General features: G+C 36.1%; 3 protein-coding genes across 5 annotated transcripts; 1 reads left to right on the forward strand and 2 right to left on the reverse strand.

Moving 5' to 3' along the window:
- Positions 1-473: 473 nt before the first annotated feature.
- Positions 474-8,881, forward strand: reep1 (receptor accessory protein 1). Of its 3 annotated transcripts, XM_078940290.1 has the most exons (9): positions 625-766; positions 2,058-2,130; positions 2,205-2,281; positions 2,390-2,510; positions 2,612-2,742; positions 2,836-2,949; positions 3,174-3,333; positions 6,063-6,310; positions 7,224-8,881. In XM_078940290.1, the coding sequence occupies exons 5-9, from the start codon at positions 2,713-2,715 to the stop codon at positions 7,293-7,295; spliced, it is 624 nt and encodes a 207-aa protein (XP_078796416.1). In that variant the 5' UTR covers positions 625-766; positions 2,058-2,130; positions 2,205-2,281; positions 2,390-2,510; positions 2,612-2,712; the 3' UTR covers positions 7,296-8,881. The 3 variants fall into 3 exon arrangements, with proteins under 3 accessions (XP_011488661.2, XP_004082339.2, XP_078796416.1); XM_011490359.4 differs by lacking the exon at positions 2,612-2,742 and having other exon boundaries at positions 474-766; XM_004082291.5 differs by lacking the exons at positions 2,612-2,742; positions 6,063-6,310 and having other exon boundaries at positions 492-766.
- A 42-nt stretch (positions 8,882-8,923) lies between these two features.
- On the reverse strand, positions 8,924-10,360 carry mrpl35 (mitochondrial ribosomal protein L35). Its single transcript, XM_011490357.3, has 4 exons — positions 10,233-10,360; positions 9,899-10,064; positions 9,255-9,399; positions 8,924-9,171 (listed from the first exon to the last, which is right to left on the reverse strand). The coding sequence occupies exons 1-4, from the start codon at positions 10,261-10,263 to the stop codon at positions 8,983-8,985; spliced, it is 531 nt and encodes a 176-aa protein (XP_011488659.1). The 5' UTR covers positions 10,264-10,360; the 3' UTR covers positions 8,924-8,982.
- Positions 10,361-12,379: 2,019 nt separating this feature from the next.
- Positions 12,380-19,122, reverse strand: si:dkey-21a6.5 (uncharacterized). The gene is made up of 9 exons (XM_011490358.4): positions 18,934-19,122; positions 17,792-17,965; positions 17,536-17,674; positions 17,358-17,446; positions 17,139-17,202; positions 15,337-15,425; positions 15,139-15,251; positions 14,889-15,045; positions 12,380-12,995 (listed from the first exon to the last, which is right to left on the reverse strand). Exons 1-9 carry the CDS (start codon positions 18,983-18,985, stop codon positions 12,838-12,840), a joined length of 1,035 nt encoding a protein of 344 aa, XP_011488660.1. The 5' UTR covers positions 18,986-19,122; the 3' UTR covers positions 12,380-12,837.
- Positions 19,123-20,157: the final 1,035 nt, after the last annotated feature.

Consider the following 20,157-nt stretch of genomic DNA (forward strand, 5'->3'; position numbering starts at 1 on the left):
GACTTCTTAGTTCTCAAATGGCTTCACAGTCATCAGATCTCATTGGCTTCATGGATCTGCAGCCGACAAATCTGCAGCAACTGTGTGACGCTATCATGTTAATATGGACCAAACTGTCCAAGGAATGTTTCCAGAACCTTGTTGAATCTATGCCACCAATGGTTAAGGCAGTTCTGAAGGTAAAAAGGTATTAGGTAGCAAGGTGTACCTAATAATTGGCTATTAATAACTGTTTTTATTGCAAATTTGTATTGATAAATTCAAATAAAAAGAAAATACATAGTACTAGACTTAATATTGTGGCAACTGGAAAAATAACATTGCTTTTTACATGTAATAAAATGAATATAACTTTTTTTTTTTTTTGGTTGAGAGTTGAACCAGATTTTATGTGATATAAAATAATGTATTTGCTGTATTTCTGTCTCCTTATGGCAATTTGACTTTTTCCAATGGTAAACAAATCGAAAACGCATTTTGGGTGGAATTTCTGAGATGCCGTTTTTTCCCCCAGCTGTAAAGGATCATCACATCCCCAACCTCTGGGATTCATTTGTTCAATGCAACACTGCCATCTATGGATAAGACTCGCAGGGCGCTGTGTTTGTCGCGCGTCACGTTGCCGCCTGTGTGCGTACCGAAGGTGCGGCGTACAGACGCCGTCTGCGGACGCGCCTGTCATCTGGAGGAAACTCCTCCTTGCAGACAGCGCGTCCTGTCGTCTTTCCATCGCAATGGTCTCCTGGATCATCTCTAGACTTGTGGTGTAAGTCCTCTCGATTTCATTTTCTCCCGTCTCCTCCAGTGCGGTAGGAATAAAAATGCGCGCAGTGGCTGTTACAGGTCTGAGTCACTGAGGAGGGGGCGCGAAACAAGCCCCCCTCGGGTTTTATTTTTTGATCCTAATGCCATTTCATCAGCATCAGACGTAAATGTGTTAGGAGATCAGGTGACGGGGCTCTAGATTCGAGCTGAGCAGCTTGTTTTTTTGGACACGATCGCTTTGTCAGAAGGAACACAAAAGCGCGTCTGGATCAGGCTGATTTGTATCTGTGAACCGGCTGGAAACACTCAACAGAAGAAGCAGGAATACATGTTATGTTAGGAACACAGACATGACTCGATTTCCCTGAATTATTTATCGTGATAAAAAGATGTCAATCACTGAAAGGCATTTGTTTAGTCTGGAGCTTCAATGTGGAGATGTTGATGAAAAGACAGAAGCAGTCTTTGGAGCAGTTTTTCATGCCCCATATTGTAAAGAGGAAAACAGCTAAAGGGAGAGGTCAGTCTTCTCAGATTACAATATGAGTTTTTTATTTTTTATTTTAGTGAAGACACAAATGCACAGCCTTAATACTTTACTGGATTTTTCCTCCTGATGGAGAACTGGCCCAACTCTTAAAATAGTAAGGCAATTAAATTTAGCTTAGAAGATCTCTCATATTGGACTGGCTCAGCTCTGGCCTTTACAGCTTGTTTATGTAGGTCATTTTGGATTCAAGCTTTAGCAATACGATTGCTTAGCCTTACGTGCACAGATGATATTTTCAGTGTCCTTGTAATTTGGAACTCATTTAACTGACAAGCCAGAGTGTTGCAACCTGAAGTGAGCTGGTAATTTGATCAGATCGCTGTCACAGCTGTTGCTTTTGTAGCACTGCAACATGTTTCATATCTACAGGCTCCCAATATGCAGCGTAGGTGTCATGCTGCAAAAAATACCTATAGATTTTTAAGGAAAGTGCAGCAAATGTCATCTAATTTTACTCGCTTGGCAGAATCTGTCTCGGTGAAATGTGACCCAGTGCCCAGGCTGGTTTAGTTGTTCAAAGCGTTCTGTGCACTTTCCAGGGCTTTGTTTGTATCAGCAGGACAACATCAAACCAGTTTGATGCATGTAAATAAAGAAATGTTTTTTTTAAAGTGCAAAAATTAAGCAAAAATATTTGACTAAGAATGAGACAACACTAGTAAAGCTGTTGTTATGTTTTAATTAATAACTGATTTTTTAAAATGTGTTTTCTGTCTATTAATGGAAGATTTCTTTTCATTAGACTGGTTTTTGGTACACTGTATCCTGCCTATTCATCTTATAAAGCTGTGAAGTCAAAAGATGTGAAAGAATATGTGAGTATGTTTTCATTCTTTTGTTGAAAATCTCAATATAAATGTGTTTTTAACTAAATTGAACAATATTACAGGTAAAATGGATGATGTACTGGATAATATTTGCCTTATTTATGACGGTGGAAGCGTTTACAGATATGTTTCTTTGTTGGTAAGTGGCCTCAGTTGCATAAATGATTTAATGTGTATGGTTTTATAGTGGATTTGTTAGATAATATGACTCATAAATCCATGTTTTGTCGCTGTTTGTTCATGGCAGGCTTCCTTTCTACTATGAACTGAAGATAGCCTTTGTGGTGTGGCTGCTGTCGCCGTACACGAAGGGCTCCAGTGTTCTGTACAGGAAATTTGTACATCCCACGCTTTCCTCAAAAGAAAAGGTGAAAGCCCTTTTCTTTTGTTTGCTCTTGTATGCTTCAAGGATTTACGGATGAAGGTGTTCCGTCTTTAAGGCAGCTTTTTATCTTTTCTGTCTCTTTAGAGCGTCACTTTTCTGATGTTTGTGACACAAAAGTTCCTCTGTTGCTACTTTTTTCCACACTTACGCTGTGAAAAAAGTGTTTGCTGATCAGGCGAGAGGAAATGTCATGGTGCTCCACCATTTCTGTGCTGGTTAGGAAATGCAGCTGTCCACACTGTCAATGTCATGAAAAACAACCACAGTGGATGTGCTCATGTAATGGTTGTCTCTGCCCTTTTTTTTAGGACATTGATGACTACATCTGTCATGCAAAGGACAAAAGCTATGACACACTGTTGCATTTTGGGAGAAAAGGGCTGAATGTTGCAGCCACTGCAGCAGTCATGGCTGCTACAAAGGTAATGGAACATTCGGTTTAACCTTCAGGCACAGGTTATCGCTGATAAATCCCGATTCAGGAAGGGAGGAATACAGAATAAACAGTATAAATAAAGCTTTTGAGCTTTTCCTTTTGTAGTACTTTTATATTTATTTGCTTGCAGACACTAATTGGATCTCATGCTTAAGTTGGGTCACGTTGCCGTAAAGGGCAAGAATGAAAAACTCCATGTTTCTGATTTAGGGCCAGGGGGTTCTGTCAGACAGACTAAGGAGCTTCAGCATGCAGGATCTGTCCTCCTACCAGTCTGACCCTGTGACCTCCAGCCCTGGTTCTGCGCAGTCTGGAGCTACTCAGCACCGGACCAGACCCATCATGCGCAGCAAGTCAGAGAGCTATAAGGGTAAGACATCTCTCAAATCAGTTATTTACAGAAAAAAATAGCACATACAAAATTAGTAATCCATCAGTTATTGTTTTTTTTTTTTTTTATCCAAATGCAGTGCATTTAGTTTTAGCAAGTCAGCTTTATTTAAGCTGCCATAAGCATGGCCTGTTTAGTTTAAGACAGATTTGTCATTTTGATATCTGGCTTCCTGTTTGAGCTTGTTTGAGTCCTCCTTAGTTGTTTATTACCTCAGCTTTCCTGCGTGGATCCCTAACCTCAATCCTGCTTTCCTGTTTGGAACGGATCAGTCCTCAGGGCTGCCAGAGTAACCATCCAGTGAACATTCTCACATGTAGTTTTTGGAGGTTTCTGAGGTTCGGTGCATCATGAGAACCCAGTCCTTTTTTTTTTCTTTTTGCTTTTTTGGGGGTGACATGTTTTCCACATGACTGTAAAAACTAGAACTAAAAATTGAGACTCATCTGATTAAATTTAAAGTATTAAAGCACACAAACCATTTTTGGTAAACTAAAACCTTTAAGGGTACTTTTCTTCAGTGTTTGTACAACTTTAAAATATTCCTTCCACCACATTAGTAAAATATTTCTTTGTGTTTGTGCCTGTTTAGCATTGCCAAAAATCTCACAAGTCCAACTGACGCACCCCTTTTATGCTGTTGTTATATTCCTTAAGAGCTGTGAAGCACAGACAACTGTCTTGCTGGACTATTTTCAGCTCCGTCTTGTTGGCATGTAGAGCAGCATGGTGGTGTTTGGTGACATTTAAAATAAGCCACAATGTTAATATAAATCAATAATGAAGACAAATGAAAAATTAGATGTAGCTATGAAAATCGGGACAGATGGCGTTGCTGCTAATTGGGGTCTTTAATTAAACTACTGAAGTGGATCAATGCTTACTAAACATCTTAAAATATTATGAATGTTATAACAGATTTATTGGGCCAAATGAAGGTTTCTGTATTTTATAATTATTATTATTTAAAAAGAAAAAAAAAGCTTTTGTTAGCTCTGCATGCAATCAAAAGAGCAGAAGAGATTCAGCAAGGAATGCCTTGTTATGCTTTTTTAAGCAGCAGTAAATGGCTTTCCTGTTGTCTCTCCATCTCCAACCTTCATTTTGTAGAATGTCTTTGCATTAAAATACAAACTACAATCTGCAGAATGTCAAAATTTGATTGCTTAAAATTAGCTCTCAGTTTTGTTAGATTAAGCCAAATTTTCTCACCTTTGTCAATAATTCAAACATGTTGAATGTTTGCAACATTTCTATAAATGTGGGTTTTCAATGATATGGTAAATCAACTGAAAGATTAAAGTAATATATCTAAACAATTGAAGTAAAAACACATTTTTCAAGTTTTTTGGTAAATGTAATCTAACAGTAAGGCATTACCCTTACATTTGATCCACATAAAATATTGAGGGAATCCCAGCAAGTAGTGGTAGATCAAAATTAGTATTTTGAATTAGATTTGCCCTTTCCAACTTGCAGATATTTCTTCTTCTGTTGTGCCTCTGATTTTTCAAGTGAAAGTAAGCCCTATAGTAAGAGTAAAATAGAAGTTTGAGGCTCTCAGAAAAAGGCTTACACTGCCTATTAGCCTGGTAAAGGATTCAACAAGATCTCATGCATGCTCCTGCATGGGCAATGGTCTATATGGGCTTTCAACACAAGTGCCAACAGGTTTGGTCATCCCAGCAAGTTCACACTAAAGGTAAACTGCAAGATACTGCAGGAAGTCTCCAAAAGACCTCAAATGTCATCACCAGACCTACAGCAGGCTCTGACTAATGTTGGTAGAAAAGCACATGCATCTACAATCAGAACCGAACTGCACACAAAGAAATGTTTGGTAAACACCAAAGGCAGTATTCCAGAACAAGAATAACTATGACGCATGGAGGTGGAAGTGTCATGGTTTGAGGTTGTTTTCCTGCAGAAGGACCTGGTCAGATCACCGTCATAGAATCTACAAAGAATGCTGCTGCGTGTCAGAGGGTGTTAAGGAAACACATGAGACCATAAGTCAGTAAACTGAAGCTGAAGCTGAAACGGACCATAAAACAGGTCAATGATTCAAGACATAACCATAAATAATTCAAAGACTAGCTAAAAACGTATAAAATGCAGAGAAAACAAGAACAAGTTCAGATCATGTTTTGGTGATTAGACGTACATCTAATAACGCTCTTTTCTGTTATGTCAACTGATGGAGGTCGCTTTTCACAAGGATTGACATGAGATTTTCTTTAAATGTTTATACAAATAAGTATAGAGAGTGTCCAACATCGCCAGAAATCAGTTAGACATAGTCATCAGAAAAATTTCTGTAAGATGGCTTACATTTAGTTTTTTAATTTTTTTTTAATATTTAGAATACCCAGTAACATTTTACAATAATGTTTATGTTTAACGCGCATTTATGTTTTAGACTTACATATGCATTTGTGATAATCTATCATTTCCTTTTATATTTAGTAGTTAGGACACCATGCTTTTAACAAACCCATTCCACTTTAATCAATTCTGACTTAAATATGATCAAATGTGGGGGGAAATGGGTAAATCTGATATAACTGCAAGGAAATTTCAATTGGCTGACCATTTACATTTGTTTTTTTGTTTTATTTTTTGCTTAAAATAAGCAACAGTATTGGAGGGAAGAAAAGAAATGGTTTTGTGTCGTCTTCATTCCTCACCAAACCTTTTCCACGGTACAGATTTTGACATGACCGAGTATGAGGTGTTGGGTTTGGAACCGTTGGACTCCGTAGATTTTCAGTCCAACACGACATCAGCCGTGTCCACACTTGTTACACCCTCTGTGACACCCCCATCCGCCCCAACCTCTACACCCAGCCCACCTCCCACTCCTGCAGCTCCAGAGCAGGCTGAGGAGGTGGACAAAGAGCCACCTTCACCATCGAGTTCGCCCCAGCTCAGGCTGAGTAAGAGGAAAGCTCCTGAGGTACCACCATGCCAATGAAGCTGCTCCGCTGCTGCCTGATTCTAACCGTCCCTCAAGAGTGGTGATTCCTGACTGATTCACTCATGTTTGCAGCTGTGTGGCTCAATTCATCTTCACAGCGCTGTAGCCACGCAGAGGGCTTCTGCACCAGACTAATGTCAGGAGATGTTTGAGGCCGTTCAAATAATACGTTTTAAAAATTGGAGTGAAAACTTCTCGGAACCATAATCATTTGTCTGCATGTGCTTTTTTAGAAGTCGATATTGTTGATACAGGCAAAATATCTTTGTGATTTTTCTTCCAATAATAGATTGATACCATGACATCAAAGTCAAGGAGTCAATACAAAACCAAAACAAAACCTGATGATAGATGTTATTTTAGGTTTACAATTAAGTTGAAAAGGAAACATTTTATAATTAAACTAATTAGCATTTTATTTCAATTGGTATGAATCATTTGCCCGACTGTATATATGCATTAACTGCTATGCAATATAAAGTGAGTATATAGATATAGAGTGTGTATTGTTTTGGTTAATGGTGTTGTAACTCGTCATTTAAATCACGTTTGTGGAAAAGTAATCAAAGGATTGATCCTTCCCCATCTTTTTTTTTGTCTTTTCTGTTTAAATTAAGACATGGGTGACGCAATATAACACATATTTTCTGATTTAAAAAATTTTTTTTCAATAAGTGATGCTTAATTTATTTTTGACAGTGAAACAGTTTAAAATAAAAGCATAAAACAGTATATCAGTGAAAAAAAATGACCTTGCATTATGTTTATTTGGACTAACCACATTAATCAAGAGCTTGCTTTTGCAAGAAAACACTAAATAAAGCATCTTGCATCTTCTAAAATGCCTGCAAGCCTTCACAGCTGCTGTCTTTGTTTCTGTCTTGTCTTCCAGCCTCCTCATAGAGTCTTAAGGCCTCTCACAAGATCCAGGAGTGCTTTTTCTTCAAACAATGAAGCTATGTGAAACTGTCTTCAAAACTCCTCCAGCTGCCTTTGCTGCAAGAAGTAAAAATATTGAATGGCCAAAAGCTACATCACTAAAGCAGCCATGCTATGGAGTACGGTATTACCAAAGTGTCCTCTTAAGAACCCTCTCTTTACAGTATATAGCTAGTGGCTCATTGTTTGAAAATCAGATTTGATATTGGAAAAAATGAGCGAATGGTCTTCATACTGACACATGCTTTTTGATAGAAGGTTATTGAATATGTATTTCTGTACAGTTTGTGTGTACATCATGATTTCATTGTTTTTATATGTCATTGCTGGGAAGGCAGTTGCATGTGGGTCTATCCAGTCGTTAATCTGCTCTCGGTTAAACAGAATGTGCTGAGGATGAAGACCACAGTTGGACCTGCTGAGACATTCAAAAACATCAGGACTCGAGCCAAGAATCAATAGAAACCAAGCTGTATTTAAAAACCTGTTGTTTTAATGTTTATTAGAAGATAAAACCATCTGTAAATTTAGTACCAAAAGGTCTGGCAGCAGTAAGACACACTTATTTGCTTCTTCCTTTGGCCCCAAAGAAAAAAGTAGCTCTTTCTCCAATTCTGATCTTCAGATTTTAACAGAACGCTTTCATAAAAAATATATTATTTTGCACTTTTTCTACCCCACAACTTAGTTCTCTTATTTAATTTCTCAACGTTTTTATTTAATTTCAAAACGATTAGACACATAAAGGCCAATTAGGAATTTATAAATGTATGGGCTTTGCAAAAATTAAATCTGAACTCTAAACATATTTTTTTGCTGTTAGAAATCTCCACCTCTCCTGGTGACAAAATGCTCGCATTTGCTTCTTTTTCTTCTTTCAGGAGCTAAGATGGAAATCTGTGGGTGCTGATGTTTTTTTTATCATGCACTTTGTTTAAAGAGACAAAAACCATCACTGTGTCCTTCACTTTCTCAGTACATTACCATCACTACAGTTGGGTCTTTTAAGATAATTCAAGCCTCTCAGGTAGAAAACTGTTCTGTTTACACATCCTTCACTCTAATATACATTTATTATGCACAGGAAGTGTTCTTTAAATGCATACCTTGTGAGAATATGTGACCCAGGGTAAACTTGTGTTTCTGCATTAGTGGTAGAATTGTTGGTGTTAATTTTAACATCCATGTAAGAAGAAAAAAAGACTAGCAAGTTTGTGTACTTGAGCATTCACTGCAAAACTCGTCATTGCATGAATCATTTGTGTAACAACTTAATTGATTTTGTGGAAATCTTGTTTGCCTCATTAAAAAGCCTTTTTATTTTTATTTTTACTTGTTAATTTTAATGTAAAAAAATTAAACTCCATAACCTACTTGGCCACAATACATACAAAAGATTTTACTCGAAATCAGAGTTGATATATTTAACCCTTTTTTCTGGCTGGCCAGAATTTTCATTTTTGTTTCCATTTCAGGTCAAAATGAAAAGCAGTGATACTGTACAATCATTGTTTGTCTTTATTATTTTGCTATTCTTATATTTTATTTCTGTTGTTAAAGAAAAGTTGGTTACTGCCATTAAATAAATCAGAGAACTCTGTGTTTCAACCATTTTTGTGTCCACTTGTGTTTAAATCAAGCACTTAGATCTAATTTGGTTTAATACAGTCTTTATTTAGCAACAATGTTCAGACAAAACATGAGTCTGCAATTCAGAGTTTGAGGTTGACTCGATCGTGGTACTTCTTGTATGGATCATTAACGTACCAGTTTCTTCTTTTCCAAAAAGATGTTGTCATTTTATCTAACAATTTGGACTGCGTTTTATTACAAAATACAATTTCCCTCAGCCGTTTTCGTCTGGCGGGCAACTTCTTCCACAGTTTTTTCTTATAGCCAGCCTGTTGAACGAAACAAAGAAGTCAGATTGGTAAACAGAAAAAAACCCTGACATTTGGACATATGCTACTAAAACCCTTCACACCTTGCGCCTGATCCAAAGACCGCAGTGCAGCCGCATGAACCGCTGAGTCACTGATTTGACACTCTTTCTTTTGCCCTTTTTCACGCTGTAATAAGTGAGATGCCTGCTTGGCTGCAGAGTCAGACTTGGAACAAGAGCTGTCACACTGCACAAAAAAGAAACATGATCAATATAGGAATACAGATCAATATTTTCATAAATATGGATTTCTCAACACATTTTGAAAAATATATGCTCCTGACTCACAATAATTTGATTTGAATAAAATACTCAGAAATGCTAGTTTGATCTCAATTTTCTTTAATAGAGAATACAAATGCTCCAAATCCTGTTAATAAAAACAAGAAAACCACACGATTTTCATGATGATGGGTCTTTTTAATACGATACTAAAAACTAGTACTAAGTTGTTTTTGGTAGGAAAATATTGAAAGGAAAACTGAACAAAGGAATCTATATACTAAAATTCAATATTTTAGCAAAAGCAGGGATTAAACAAACTTCCAACAGACAGAGATCAAAACAGAGGGTTCCGCACTTTTAACATTGAATCATTGATTGAGATGTTTTGACTAGTAACACGTCAGAAAACTGTCAACTCTTTAAGGTCAATATAAGACAAAATCAATAATTTAGTTCATTACCGTTTGAAAATGTTGAATTGGTGTGTCTGAAACGCTGAAACCGAAAAAGAAAAGCGGGCAGCGGCTGAAAGGACATTAATAGGAGCTGGGGCTTTGATGGAGCCGGACAGCTTACAGAGCTGAGGAGTCCGCGCGCACAGGGAGGCGGAGAGCGGCCTCAGCAGCGCTGACAGACACACAAGGACACGAAGAAGACATGAGAAAAGCACGACTAAAACGAAGCTGTTAACATTAGGACTTACATTTACCAATAACCTATATACGTAATGCTATTGAAATTAACCTACATTTACATAAAACTATATTAACACTCAAGTTATTTTATGTTATTCACCGGATACTCTTGCAGACCACACCGCCGCCATGGTTTCTTTTTTTATTGCTGTAACTACGGGGCGCTCTTAGGGTCAACATTGTTGCATGAATCAAACCGACGTCTTTACTGCCACCTATCGATAGGAGTAAGAACTGCAAAGTATCGTTATGCACCCTATTCTCCAAGTCCCACACATCTTTGCGCATTTCGACAATTTACAGAGATTCTTTAATGCTACATCCTATAAGAGTTAGGCTAACAAATAAAAGGCGTGTCCCTAGTCAGGCTAACAAATAAAAGGCGTGTCCTATTTCTTTAACAAATATTGTTGAATACCTTTAGTTTCTGTAGTCTGTTGGTCTCACAAAAAATAAAAATGAAATAACCTCAAAATGATCCATATTATTATTATTTATCATATCATACTTACCTTTAAAAAGTTACCATGGCTGGACACTTCCGTTTGTGTTGAGAGATCTAAACAATGACATTGCAAAGAGTGTTTGTTACGATAATAAGATAATATTTATGTTACTTTGAATGCTGTGTTGTATCCCTGTAAAACAAATTGGAACAAGGAGAAGATGCTTTGTTGTGGGTTCTTTTGCACTAAATATAAAAAAAAAATTATGTTTAGGCTACATCTAATTTTATTGATTGATTGCTTAAAAATAATTATTTTCTTACGCTTTTTTTTATTGTTGTTTTAAAGTTTAGTGCAAGAAATACTAAAGCCAACCAAAGTCTATTTTCATTCCCATGACTAGGTCAAGAACTGATTTTATGTGTAGGAAATGTATGAAAATCACAGTCTGGTATGCCACTTTTATCACAGAGAGTCTTTCTTCTCTGTTGTCACACTCTGACACACGTTGATCTTTTTTGAAATACATTGTTTCTCACAGTCAGTGTCTGGATTTTTAAACTGTTTAATCTAGTAAAACTATTTTTAGTTTTCTAGTTTTCATCCAACACAAAAACGTCTGCCAAACCCCCTGTGTGAATTACTGAAAGCTGATTTCCTGTTGTGACCCGTGAAAGGATATACCGAAAGATGAACCATAACATTAACAGGTTTCGGAGCAAATCCTCAACCAAACCTGCACACAATGAAATAAAGTTTATAGTTTTGTTTATATATTAGGTAGTGAATAGTTTATTAATTTTCTTTCATGAAGAAATGCACTTTTTAATTAAAAATGTGTGAACTGAGTCCTCTGTCTCTATTGTGATGCCAATGCTGCTGGAATTAAAAGAAAAAAAGGCAAAATCAAAACTGACAAACCATTAATAAAAGGTTTGAAATCTCTAAAAATCTTTTGCACTCATTCTTAATTATTTACAAGTTTTTTATAATGAAGACCGGATTTATTTTATATTTGAGTATTTGAAGTGTCAGTTTAAAATTATAAATCAAGTTGACCCTGTGTTAAATTTGTTAATATGTGAAAAATAAATAGCTATCAGGTTTAACAAAATCAGCTTTCCCTTTTGGGTCAAAGGCACATTATAAAAAGGACATTTGAAGAAATGTTTTTGCTGAAAATCTTATAACCTGCATCTGATTATTAGAAATATATACACTCAAAAAATATAAATATATTTTTAAAACTAGCAGTGCTTGGTTGATTCATTCATTGATTCATTTACTTTTGTTGTAGTTGTTGTTTTTCAATTTTAAATTGTTTTTTTTGTTCCTGAACAGTTGTTTGTTTTTGTTTTTGGTGTGAACTTCATTAGTTATTTCTGTATTTTGAAAAAATTTGTAATGTTTTTTTACAGTTTACATGTTTTGCAGACCGCATGTTTTTTACACTTTTGCAGCTGTATTTATTTAATATTTAACATTTATTTCTTTATTTAAAAAGAATCTCATTTTTGATAATAATTTTTCATAATAATTTTAGTAATATTTTTAATTATCTAATATAAATGTCATTTGTGATGTCCTTTATTGATGTTATATTATATAGATTATTTCTGAATGTCGTGTTTACTGCCACAGAAATGAAATTTCCCCATTGTGGGATTAATAAAGTCATCTATCTATCTATCTAAATAATTCTCTGAACTGAACAAAAAAAAAGATTAGAAAGCATTCCCTTCAAATAAGATACTTTCTCAAAGTTTGAAAAAAATGTGAGGAATAAAAATATTACAAAAGATGAAGAAAAAAACACAACAGTGTTTATTTTACATTAAAACATATAAACATTACCCTAAAAAACAAAGAAAAAAAAAAAGCAAAGTTATTCATAAAACTACAAACATGAAATGCATTAGAAATGAAGGGTCCTGCTTATGCATCTTCTGTCACTGAGCAATATATGCTTCTTCAGTCATAAATAATAATATTTATTTACTTAATAAAAAGTGCTTTTTTAAGTGAAAAAGATAATTAGCTGGTTCATTCATCTTCCAATCGCCGACCTCAGAAAAAGGGTATTTATATGCATGTTGAACATTTACAACAATGTCAGACCGTGAGACTTCACAAAAGAATCAACCTTCCTCCAAATAGTTTCAAAATTATCTCATTAAAACATAAATGGAGCATGAAAGGGATCCAGTGGCACCGGATCAGAATTTAGCATCCATCTTTTATCTGTCCGTTCTCGGTTGTTTACCAGCCGGCATATACAGGCTCGGTGTCACAGGGCAGCCCATAGTAGCGACCCTGAGGTCTCTCTTTACGTAACAGCGGGGCTCGGGCTATGGTGAGTTCTCCATCAGTGTCTTTCCTTCGACGTAATACCATTAAAATGACGAAGAGCAGGGCCACTGCAGAGTGAGACAGAAAAAAATAACAGCAGAGAATGTGACAGGAATTTAGCATCTACAAAGAGTGCATTGATGGATGAGCATGATTCTTATTTCTTTCATTATGTTATTAGCTGTAGCAGCTGACTGAGCAGTTTACGTCATAATGATAGGTATCCTTGTATGGTTTGACCCAAGAACACTTTCGCTATAAAAAGTTACACCATCACTTTAAAATACCCAACAAAAAGTACTTGTTATAAAAAATAGATCCAAACATGACAACTAATGATAAATAAGAGTGGTTAAGCGGCTTTTTTTTTTCAAAGCCGCTGTTTTGTTATGTGTAACAAAATGAAAAAGAAAAACATAGGAAGTTGCTAAAAAACATGCTCAAAAATTACTGAAAAATTAGGAATTTGAGAACAAAAAATTCCTAAAAAATATTAAAACGATACTAGAAACTTGGTTTTTGGTCCACCCATTCCTGGGACATGTGAGACTTCCCTGGAGTAGGCACACACTCCTTGAAAAGTGACATACTGAAATTAATGTAAATAGTTTTACTAGGGTGAAAATCACCCGGCGATAGTCCTCTAGGGTTAAAACAAAAATAACAGTTACAGCTTGGACAGCAGATACCATACATTTTACATTAGAAACAGCAGACAATGTTTTTTTCTGTTTTTTCCTTTTCATGAGAATTTGATTTTGTAAGAAGACATTAGAAGAGCAGCAAAAAATAATTTCTAAAGTGACAAAAGAGGCAAACAGTATCTACTCAAAAGACTAAACTATTCATGTATTTAATCAGTCAATTTTTCTACAAGTAAAGTTTTATTTATTTATTTTGCACATGAATAGCATCATGACATAAGACAAGATAATAAAAGAGAAGGTAAACTAGAGGATTTACATTGAAAAGAACAGTAAAGCGTGCAGAGAGGTGGAGGAAGCCATAAAGGCTTAATGTATGTTAAGACCACCGCTGGATAAACAAAAGGCAATGAATTAAAGAAAAAAGACAAAGGAAAAAATTGACGTGGCAAAAAAAATTACATAGAACATTTGGCTAACAGTCTATTTTTTAATTTGGTTTTGTAAATTAACAAGCATTTTGCAGTAAAAAGTAGGTCAGTGTGAGTATTCCATGCAATCCTATGGAGAATTGCTCACGTGTTCTTTTGTACAGAGGTAAGTGTAATTTGGGGGCCTGTCTTGCTGAATGGTGGTGAATTTGGTGACTGTATGTTAAGAGATTATTTATGTGTGAAGGTCATCTGATATTGTAGAATGGACTATATACAAATGTACAGGTCAGGAGCAAATTAATTTCATAGATATCTAGTATCTTCAATTCATTAAATAAAGGTGTGTGTGTGTTCCATTTGTTTGAAGCTACATTCATACTGCCCATGGCAATGCGCGTTCAAGCGCCCGATTTCAATGAAAAGTCTATGTATGATCATTTTTGGGCTCTACGTACAAAACGCTTGGCCATTGAATGTGCCCTGAATTTTAAACCATGTCAAACTTTGACCAATCAGAGACTCAGTTTTGGTAGTAATGTCTGGATGGCGTCTCTTTTAATTCCTGGACGTGCCAACCATTTGTGACTGTGATAGACGAAGAGAAATTAATAATTGTGGTTTGTGCCCAGCTGGAATTACATAACAAGTCTTTCATAAATCAGAATAGAGCTGTGGAAAAAAGAGAGGAGCAAGAACCACCAGATTTGCACCGCTTTGACCTTTCCCACAAAACCTTTTCCAACTATAGGTGGTGGACATGCGCTAGTAAACAGTGGAAAAAGAAAAAGAAGAATAATACCCTGGTGTATCTGTAGCTTTAGGGTCATCAAATACATTCTCTCTTATTCTTCTTTATTGTTTTTCTTTCTATGGTTTTACTCACCCCCTCCTCCAATAACTAACAGTGCGATGGTTACAGGAGCCAGTTCACATGTATCCCCTGCTTTGCGGAAGAAAGTCTCCATGCAATATCCCGGAGCCAAGCTCCCCTCTGGACAAAAAGCATCACTTGGACACTGGATGGGGTTCACGTCAGGGCTCTGAAAAAACCCAACATGCCTCGTCATAAAGCATCTTGACATTTATTTTTAGTGCAGGCATGCTGATTCTTCTCCAGTGTTTTTATAACTCACAGGACAGTAGTGATTCTCTGGGCAGACGTCACAGTTTTCCTGGCCCCAGCGGATCTGGTAGAAGCCACTGTTACAGATTTGGCACATACTCTGATGGGGAGGCTTGTGCATCCCTAATCCAGATTAGACACAAAAAAAACATTGCAGTCTCAATCATAGAGTCAACAAAAGCTCTTCACGGGCATAAATGTGGAATACCTGGACGGCAAGGTGTGCAGTCTTTAGCAGCCGTTTGCAGAGCTTCTGTTCCTCCGGGACACGTCTGACACAGGCTGCAGCTGGACGAGCTGTCAGAGGCAGAGGTGCTTGTTTATATTAAAAATACATCTATGGCTGGCAATTGTTAAATTGAATGCAACTTGATTTTCAAGGAAATCAGCACCACTTCATATGACCCATAATGTTAGCATGTAAGTCTAAAAATAGCTTTTGATCACTGGAATTGGGTTGAAAACTGTTTTCCGGATTGTTTTCTAGGCTTTCTTTTAAATAACAAAAACCTAATTTAATGTTTTAGGCCTGTTATGTACAATCTGATAACACTAAGTTTAGACATTTAAATACTAAAATTAAATTACTAAATTGAATATAGTTTCATTCAATTACATGTAAGAATCTACAAAGTAGAGCAGAAGGCTGTAGATTTTCATGGTAACATATTGAAAATTGTTTAACAAAAAAACAGACATTTATAATAGTAAAACCTTCTGTCATTTTTTCCCTTTGTGTTTTATATTTCTTATCTCCATCTTCTTGTAAAACAACACGTCAAATATCAGCAAGATTATGTATTTATTCTTTTCATTTAATCATAAGTAGCAGAAGCATTGACTAAAATGTCCACTATGTCAAAAACCAAAACATTTAGGATCTAATTTAGCTCAAATCATAGTCAACCTTGCTGAAATAAAACAATTGGGGTCAATAAAACATACATATCTTAAGGCAGTTATATCACAAGATTGATTTCAGATTACTTTAGACTTTGGATCACAATCACATATATTTGGAGAAAGATTAAATTGTAATATGAGAAGTAATGGGTCAAATTAAATGAGAATTAAATTAAGTTTTCAAAACCCCAGACTTCTCCACAATGTTTGTTTTTTCTTTTTTGGGGGGAGGTGATATAGGAGCATAAATAATAAAATAATTTTGTTCTTCTCACTGCTCCTTTCCAGTCAAGGAGATGTGTGGACTTTTTGTAAATTAGAGAGATGGATGGGAAAAACCTCAAAACTCAAGAGCAAAAAACCTTCAAAGATGACAGAAAATGTATTTTAAATCATTTAAATTGCCATTTTAACAACCAAAAGAAGAGCTGCAAATTGCTTTTTGGAAAAAAAAAGACTTTTTCAAAATAAAGAGAAGACAAAATATGATAATTAAAAAAGACTGCCTGCAGGTTGTTTCAAAAAGTGTGAATTTTGGAGAGAAAAATTCCCTCCAGAACCCAGTAAGAATTTTGTATAAAGGGGTGCTGGAGAACATATAAAAGCACAACTGGTACCATTATTTTATCTTATTTGCTTTGCATGTATGCCTTTATTTAGGTTGGTATAAAACATCTGGCCATGTTTTATGCCAAAATAAAGTTTGTTGACTTTTATTAGAGATTTGGATCAAAATGAACATCAACTAAATAAACTATACACCAATAGACAGTCTTTTAACAAGTGGGAATCAAATTAGAGAAGATGAGGGTTTGCCTTAAATGAACACATCTCCAGCAAACACATGAGTAGACAACGACACTCCTTAAATATTTGTGCTTCCTGCTGATTTCTGAAATCCACAGTGGTGTGTTTGTCTGCATCTTTGATGACAAACAGAACCATGACATTAAAGCATGTGATGCTCAATTTGGTGGTTAGATAAGTGATTTTTTCCCCCCAGTTTTTACACACACATGCATGCACACACACAATCACAGATGCATTCAGAGTTCAAATTCTGGTAACGGGACAACAAGAAATGAAGTGAGATCTACGGGGACATACTTGCAGAAAGTCCCCATCGAACACGGTGTGCAGGAAGTGGAACTCTGCTTTGATGAAAAGAAACCTGAAATTAGAAGATGTCCCTTTATAATGTGTTTGATACAGTTTTAAGATAATTGAATATAATATTTTTTTAGGACTAATGTGATGAATATACCAAGCATGTTAAGATTATGAGAAGTTCACATATTTGCATCAGATGTATAAGCACAGACGTACCTGGTGAGCAGCTGGTGCAAGTTTCTGATCTAGTATTGTTGTTGAAGGATCCAGAAGGACAGGGGTGACATAATGGACTTCCAGTCAAACTGAAAAGTCGTAGTTTAAACATTGCAATTAATAAGGAAGTGAGACCAGAAAATAAAATAAAAATGCAATGAACTGGTGAAATAGTAACTTAGAGTAGAATCCTGGTGAGCAGGGCAAACACTGCTCCTGTCCTGACAAAGACTGATAAAATCCCTTCTTGCATGGCAGACATGCTCCAGGAAATACACACAGCCCAGGATCAGGACAGCATGAGCACAGCAACGTATCTGGAAAACGTTAAAAAGAACAAAAAAACAAGCTCTCTTCTGGAGGTGCTATTCCTATTTACTTTTATTTGTTTAAAGTGTTGTGAGGATTTTAAAGTGTACAGGTCCTCAACTCACTGTTGTCGTACTGAGATCCTGGTGCACATGGCTCACAAGCAGATACATTAAAAGCAAAGCAGCCTGGGGTAGTGCTGCTGAAGATCACGGGTGTTGGAGTCAGACCAGTCGCATTCTGAACAAGAGTGGTGTTCATCACAGCGGGAATGAGAGTGGTCTGGCCCACCACCATGTCTGGGAGAGAAACAGTACATTACTTATACACAGTCACTATTTTAAAGGGGCATAAAGTGCATAAATGGACTCAAAAAAATCGGCTGAGATGTTTGTAGGCGAGGAAATTGCCTTAGACCGGCGTGTGACCTGTTGCAAAAGATTCAGCAATCCTGCACTTTGGAGCATGTTGTCTTATCTCTGATGATAATTTACAACAGTGGAAGTAGAAAATGCAAAAAATGCAAAGGATAGGTGTTTTAAGTGTTTTAGGAATCAATGAAACGGCATTCTTTTGCAAACACATCATCTACAGTAAGAATGTCTTGTGCTCGCCTATTGAATTTTGCTGATGAATACAACCTTCAATGTGTTAAGTATGGCTACAGTACTACGTAAGTGACACTTTATCAGAAATACTTTGCATTATTGCTGTGCATACTGTATATCTAAACATAATATGCATTTTCAATATTCTTCAAAAATGAGTGCATGCAAATAAACAAAATCAACCGAAACAAAGCTGGTATTGTGGCAGTAATCACATAATCCATGTACTAAAGTTCTTTCCTGAATAGGAGCCACCACCCTCCTGAAATTCAATTATTCAGAAAGAGGTATCATGTGGTGTCTCAGCTTGTCTGTCCGTAACTTTAGTTTATAGATTACAGAAAAGTAGAAGTGGCTGAGAGGAATGCAGAATCTATGAAATATAACAAATTATCACACTAGACGGGACTACACATCAAGTAAATGAATAAAGCAAGTATTACTATCGTTTTTAGGATCAAATTTGTCTTGAGTTTAACTTGTAAAAGCACAACTGGTACCAAATCACAACTTAAATCAAGTCTAACTGTCGATTCTGCATCATATTAGATAATTTAAACACATGAATGACCTCAAGTACCCTAAAAAGTTAATTTCTTGACTTTTCGATATTTTTAAGGACTCCAAATATTGTTATCCTAAAAAAACATACAACTTACCGATGAAACAGGCAGCGGCTATGGCGCACAGAGCTCCCAGACACTTCTTCATCCTCCAGATTAGCGAGAAACACCACCGAAAAATCTTTGTCTACTGCAGCATCTCATGCCTGACAAGTGGCTGAGTATCTTCCTTTGTTATCACCCAGGAGTTCGTTCGCAGGGGAATCAGTCTCTCCCTCTCCTTCATCTGTGTCATATGACAAAAATGCGCATCATGTGATTTTACTTTGGGGGCAAAACTGAGTGAAATGAGCTGGAATCAGACCAAAGCTAGTGTTGTTACAACCAACGGCCACAGGGGTCGCTGATGTGCCAGGCAGAGAGGTCCATCATCAACTTCCACTACTTTATAGTTTGTCAAAATCCCGATATAACAGTACGTTGTAAGTGAAAAATACAAAAAATAAAAATAAAAACTCCAGTTAGTAATGAAATGTACCTGTTACCATATTCATCCTTATAAATAATACTTATTATGTGTTAGTGGTGGGAAAATGTCTCATGCGTCACGAGTTGCAGGTTAACTTCCCTGTTTCTGGTTTCTGTGGTGCTGATAAAAATAATACATTACAGTAACGGTGTCATTTTTCCAGAAGTAGTGTGATTGTTTTTTATTGATCTTTTAGTCAGAATGTGTCCACTCACTCCTTTATTAAATCAGACTTTTATTTTGTTTAAAGCATCGTGACCATGAGGTATTAATAGATTTTTTCTAAATGCAACAGGCAAAATCTATTTTTAGGTATTTCTTTTATTACAAATTACTGAGCCAAGCTTCCTGTTAGGCTTCATAATCACTTTAAATCTATTTTGCAATCTTATTACTGAGTGTTTATTCCTGTGTTTTCACCAAGCCGACAGTCTCTGCTTTTAAAATGTTTCCTCTTTGTGTTGGGGTCCTTTAGGTTCTCTGTTCTGTTATTTTCAAAATAGATATGTACAGACTGTGAATTCCTTTTTGTGAACTCAACTGACTGTAGCTGAGTGTTTGATCCTCCAATCTTACTTACTGTGAAAGCATAAACCGTTTATAATACTCCCTTTGTGGAAGTCATTTTTGTTTTTTGACAGTCTTTAATTGAAGAATAAAGAGAGAATAAATGATGTAAATATTGTAGAAATGTTGACCTTTTGTCAAAGTTTTAGCAGTTTGCAACTCTCTTTGCATCTGCCCTCATTTTTACAGACTTGGATTGTTTCGGATTCTTGTTATTCTTGTAT

The sequence above is a fragment of the Oryzias latipes genome, chromosome 22, assembly GCF_053564925.1.
Source record: "Oryzias latipes strain Hd-rR chromosome 22, Olatipes_Hd-rR_3.1".
Classification (NCBI taxonomy): Eukaryota; Metazoa; Chordata; class Actinopteri; order Beloniformes; family Adrianichthyidae; genus Oryzias; species Oryzias latipes.

Bases quoted from the DNA above. Each gene is read 5' to 3' on its own strand.
- reep1 (XM_011490359.4), top strand. From the start codon at position 561: ATGCAACACTGCCATCTATGGATAAGACTCGCAGGGCGCTGTGTTTGT. The intron at 767-2,057 runs GTAAGTCCTCTC...TCTTTTCATTAG, and splicing joins ATCATCTCTAGACTTGTGGT to ACTGGTTTTTGGTACACTGT. The intron at 2,950-3,173 runs GTAATGGAACAT...TTTCTGATTTAG, and splicing joins CAGTCATGGCTGCTACAAAG to GGCCAGGGGGTTCTGTCAGA.
- mrpl35 (XM_011490357.3), bottom strand. From the start codon at position 10,263: ATGGCGGCGGTGTGGTCTGCAAGAGTATCCG. The intron at 9,400-9,898 runs GTAATGAACTAA...TTTTTTGTGCAG, and splicing joins CAATTCAACATTTTCAAACG to TGTGACAGCTCTTGTTCCAA. The intron at 9,172-9,254 runs GTGTGAAGGGTT...TTCGTTCAACAG, and splicing joins GTCTTTGGATCAGGCGCAAG to GCTGGCTATAAGAAAAAACT.
- si:dkey-21a6.5 (XM_011490358.4), bottom strand. From the start codon at position 18,985: ATGAAGAAGTGTCTGGGAGCTCTGTGCGCCATAGCCGCTGCCTGTTTC. The intron at 17,966-18,933 runs GTAAGTTGTATG...TTTCTCTCCCAG, and splicing joins AGCCGCTGCCTGTTTCATCG to ACATGGTGGTGGGCCAGACC. The intron at 17,203-17,357 runs GTACGTCTGTGC...TTCTAATTTCAG, and splicing joins TTGCACCAGCTGCTCACCAG to GTTTCTTTTCATCAAAGCAG.